General features: G+C 43.3%; 1 protein-coding gene across 1 annotated transcript in view; it reads right to left on the bottom strand.

Annotated features, from left to right (window-relative positions):
- Positions 1-528: 528 nt before the first annotated feature.
- Positions 529-4,422, bottom strand: part of UGT8 (UDP glycosyltransferase 8) — a 23,987-nt gene continuing 20,093 nt past the window's right edge. Inside the window, exons 3-5 of the mRNA XM_027904350.1 lie at positions 3,372-3,448; positions 2,287-2,506; positions 529-998 (exon numbers count right to left, since the gene is read on the bottom strand). Coding sequence (XP_027760151.1) covers positions 635-998; positions 2,287-2,506; positions 3,372-3,448 — 661 coding nt within the window. The 3' untranslated portion in view covers positions 529-634. The remainder of the gene's footprint in view (positions 999-2,286; positions 2,507-3,371; positions 3,449-4,422) is intronic.

Genomic DNA, 4,422 nt, shown 5'->3' with positions numbered 1-4,422 from the left:
GTGTTCTCTGTCGGCAACTTGCTATTTCCTGCATAAAGACTGGGAAAAACTTTGTGTTTTAAACAGCATTCTTACACAACTTGTTGAACCTTCAATGAGGGAAACACAGAACTAGAACTAGAGTTCTCTCAGCTAAAAGGATGGACATATTAAAATAATAAAAAAATAAAAGGAGAACACCTCTGCAAATAAAAAGAAACCTCTCCTCATTTGGGACACACACACTGAGCTTTCAAAAAACTCAAAATTCATAAATATGGTCATCGTATAGAACTTTTAGAGAATTAAGGCTTCTAAAAACTTCAGTGCCAAAATAACCTCTCTGCATCAGTATTAAGAATAAAACATTTTCCATTTTAGGTTGTGCTTGCTTGCTCCTTTTTTTTTTTTTCCTTTTTTTTTTTAAGACTTCTCTTAGTTCCGCAGAATTTTGTCACATAATATTACATACCGAAGGGGAGTGTTAGAACTGCTTATTGAGGTTTGGGTTTTTTTTGTTTGTTTGTTTTGTGGTGGTTTTTTTGGTGGTTTTTTTTTTTTTTTTTTTAAGTAGTGGTTAGGCTAAGTTACAGCGATAAAATTCGATTACTGATCTGATTCGTTACTACTTTACACTGAGGGGGGGGCCGTTGGCTCATTTCACCTTCTTTTCATGCTTGATGTGGCCGTTCCTGCGGTACTTGCCGTTGGGGATCCCGTTCTGGTAGTGTCCGTTCACGGCGCTGTGCTTGTCGTTCGACCACAGCTGCTTGCTCTGCTTGCAGACAAACTTGGCCGCCCTGGCCAACACATAGTAAAGTAAGGCAGCACCCACTAGAAGGACAAAGGCAATATCCAGTAAGAAATACTGAAACAGGGAGATGCTGTAAACAGCGGCACGTAGATGTTGGGCTCCGTTGTGGCGGAGGATGTAGTTAATCCAGTACACAGTCCGGTTCACGGGGTGGCCAGGCTGGTCCTTGTGGATCTCAGACAGCCGCTGCGCCCGCTGCCGGTAGCTGGGGGAGAACAAACAAGGAAGGGGGAAGAAGGGAAGGGAAGGGGAAAAAAAAAATAAATAAAAATCACCACGTTATGCTATTGTGCAACCGAAGGGCTGGAGAAAGGCAGGAGGGCAAGAAACCCGGCTCTGGTTTCGCAACAGATCATTTCCGCTCTCGGCCGGTCCGGAGTTTCGCCTAAAACACTTTTCATTTTCACCCCAGCCACTCATCGTGTCAAATTCCTCCTCTCCTCCCTGAAGGGTCAGCAGGTTGTGCACACAGGACTTGCCTTTTCACTACGGGTAATTGCACAAGGGAAAGGTGATGCAAGTGATGTTATCGAGGTCTCTCTGTGCACATCCCCCCTCACCACCCCTCTGCTGCTCAATCCCTACAGGATTCTCCTTCCCCAGGGCAAGTACCACTTGAAGACTCTGCTCCCAAGAAAGCAAGAAGCACCAACAGCATCATCCTCTAAAGTCAGGGTGAGCCAATACAATATAATGCCAGCTAACACCTCACTGCTTTTCAGCTGGAGGTGGTCTCAACAAAGGTGTTTAAAACTCAGCACTCAGAACCAGCTCGTGAAGTGACTCTCCTCACACAAGGATTGTTGGAAAAACTTATTTGCTGGAATTAGAAAGAATTCTGAAACTCAGCTCACAGGCTTGCACTTACTTCCCTGAGTAACAAAAAAAAATCAGACTGGAATCCTCCTTCATAACAACTTGTTAAAGTACTGTCATTGCAAAATGATAAACTGACAAATTTGTGTGAATGCAAAATGATAATCTTGAACTTAAGACAGGTATTACTAACTAGAACAGGAAAATATTTGAATTTTTTTTTTTTTTAAATCAGATCATGGGACTTAAAGAGTCACTCTTGGTGAATACACTCGCTCTTTAAACTACCACCCAAGTCGTGTATGTGTATCCTGCTGCAGGCCTCTGACAGCCAGACTGGTAATAAGGAATAATCCAGACAGACACAGTGAGATAAAATAATATTGGTCTGCAATATGCAATAAGTTGGGACAGGTTTGTTTCCATAACCTCTCTGCCCTCCACATGGCAAGAGGCCCCAAAGAGCAAGTAAGACAGCTGAGTTTTGGTAGTGAGCAACGAGCCCAGCACCTACAGAGAAACCTCAGCCCTGGGTAACCCTGGGAAATGGGACAAACAGCCACAGACTTGCCCCAGCTGTACACACAAATAAAACCCAGCACGCAGTTTTCCCCCCTCCATTGCACAAAGGTTTGGTCTAGTCGTACTTAACCCACAGAAGATCCCTTATGCCATACCTGGGATCATTAATGACTTTCACTAGGGCTTCATACAGTGCATTCTCAGTCATAGTCTTCCAGTTGAGCAGTATTCCCATGCCTTTGGCCTGCACACGGGTCATGGTATCGTAATGGTCTCCAAAAAGGGGGATCCCCACCACCGGGACCCCGTGGTACATGGTTTCAAAAATGCTGTTCAAACCTCCATGACTAAGGAAAGCTTTGATGTTGGAGTGACCTGAAAACAGAGGAGGCGTTGAAGGTTAAAGGGCATTTATATCTCCTTGTCCTAAAGTTACTGAAGCACCTGGGTGCAACATATCTGTCAGTGTTTCTGTGGCTGAAACTCAGGCAGGGCAAACTTGTTCTGAAGTTATCCCTAAACCCACTCTGCTGAAATTCCTCATCTATTAAATCACTTCCTTATACACTATGAAAGGGAACAGCCAAAGTAAAGAAAGTTCTCATGTATATGAGTCATGCAAAATGATTAATGGGGTAATTAATAAGCACTTCTCACTCACGAGTAGCTGCAGGTGGTGACCACAGCAGGTTTAGCAGCACAAGGGAGTGAGGGAGAGCACGTTTGAGGATGAAATACAAGACATTAAAATGCGGGACAACTGATGTTGTGCTCTCTCTAAGGCCTCCCATGCCTTACTTCAGGCCAGCAAACACTGACAACCACAGTAACAGCCCCATGGAATGGAAAAATCACATTGCCTCGGAGCACTCCTGTAACCAAAACAATCCACCTGCTTTAGAAGTCATTTGCCTAATCACCACATTATTATGAACACTCCAGCTGACACACAACACACACACACTGATGTTTAATGCATTCATCAGCACCCACTGCAAGTGTTTTGGGAACACACAAACACCCAGGTATCCCAGAGACAGCCGGAAATATTCCGTGGCCTCTCTCTGAGCAAGGGACTCAGCTATCATCCTGAAATCCCAGTTCTAGATCCTTGCTCTCTGACTTGCATGGCAGAAGCAATCCCGCCTTTATAATAACTGCTCATTCAGCAGAACATTTTTAGCAGAGCAAACTGAAGCCAAGTGAGAATAAGCAGTGCCTGGTCAAAACAGATACTCACCCAGGAGGTCGTTCTGCGGTAACCACTCAATCAGCTTCGTGTTGTTGCCTAAATTCCTTGGTTTGTTCCCTGAAAACCTAAACCAGTGAAAATCAGACGGAAGCTGGAGTTAGCGAAACCTCCAAAACGACTGCTACAGGACAGAGCTGTTCTGTGGCTGCTCCATCGACCCACTCAAATATTCTGTGTGTTGGAGAGCATCAGAACAGTTACTTAAACAACCACCTGCACCATTCCCAATTAAGCAAGACTTACTTAGGGCTGGTTTGTACATTCTGTATTTATTATTAGAAGGTTATTTACACTACGTTATAGAAAAGCAACTAAACTGTTGCTGGTTTGGGCTCCATACTCTGAAGGGTATAAAGACCTACAAAGATCACCCATATTTATCACGGTGACATAAGACTGCAAAGCTCTTAACTGCCACCTCTCTCATTTCCAGAAATATCCAGTCTAAATCCACCTGTGTACACCAACACAGACACGGGTCAGTGATCTAAACAACAGAAATGAATCCAACACCCCCAAAAAACTCCAAGCCATGTCTGACTGATAATATTTAGGTACTTAATTATGGTATTTTAGCAAATCATAGCTTACAAGTAACCAAAAAAATAATGGAAAAACACTAAGGAAACACTAGCAAAAAACCCCATTTAATAGAATGCTTCAACTGAAGCTGTTTTTGCATTAAAAAAAAAGCTATCCTCAAGAGAAAAAAAATCTGTTAAAATTGACTGACTTACTAGAAAAAAAATGGATACTTGTACAAAGAAATATTCCAGGGAAAACACAATGAAAGGACAGAAAAGAAAAGCAGCAAGATCAACTGGGACCGATAATTAATTGCAAGCCAAGCAAAGAAAACATAGCGGCTCTACCCCAAACCAAAAGCGATGCAAATCTTAACTACAACTACCACAGGTTCTGTGCCACAGGCTGAAGCATTCCCGTTTTCCTGTTCATTAGTGGGGTTGGCTACTTCAGTCACACACAGCAGTGAGGACATCCCTTAAGAGATGGCAGGGAACAGGCTGCTAAATAGCCT

Source organism: Empidonax traillii, unplaced genomic scaffold (assembly GCF_003031625.1).
Source record: "Empidonax traillii isolate 1590-97213 ecotype Southwest subspecies unplaced genomic scaffold, ASM303162v1 scaffold1043:size250015, whole genome shotgun sequence".
NCBI classification, from domain to species: Eukaryota; Metazoa; Chordata; class Aves; order Passeriformes; family Tyrannidae; genus Empidonax; species Empidonax traillii.
This window is presented reverse-complemented; position numbering and strand designations above follow the sequence as displayed.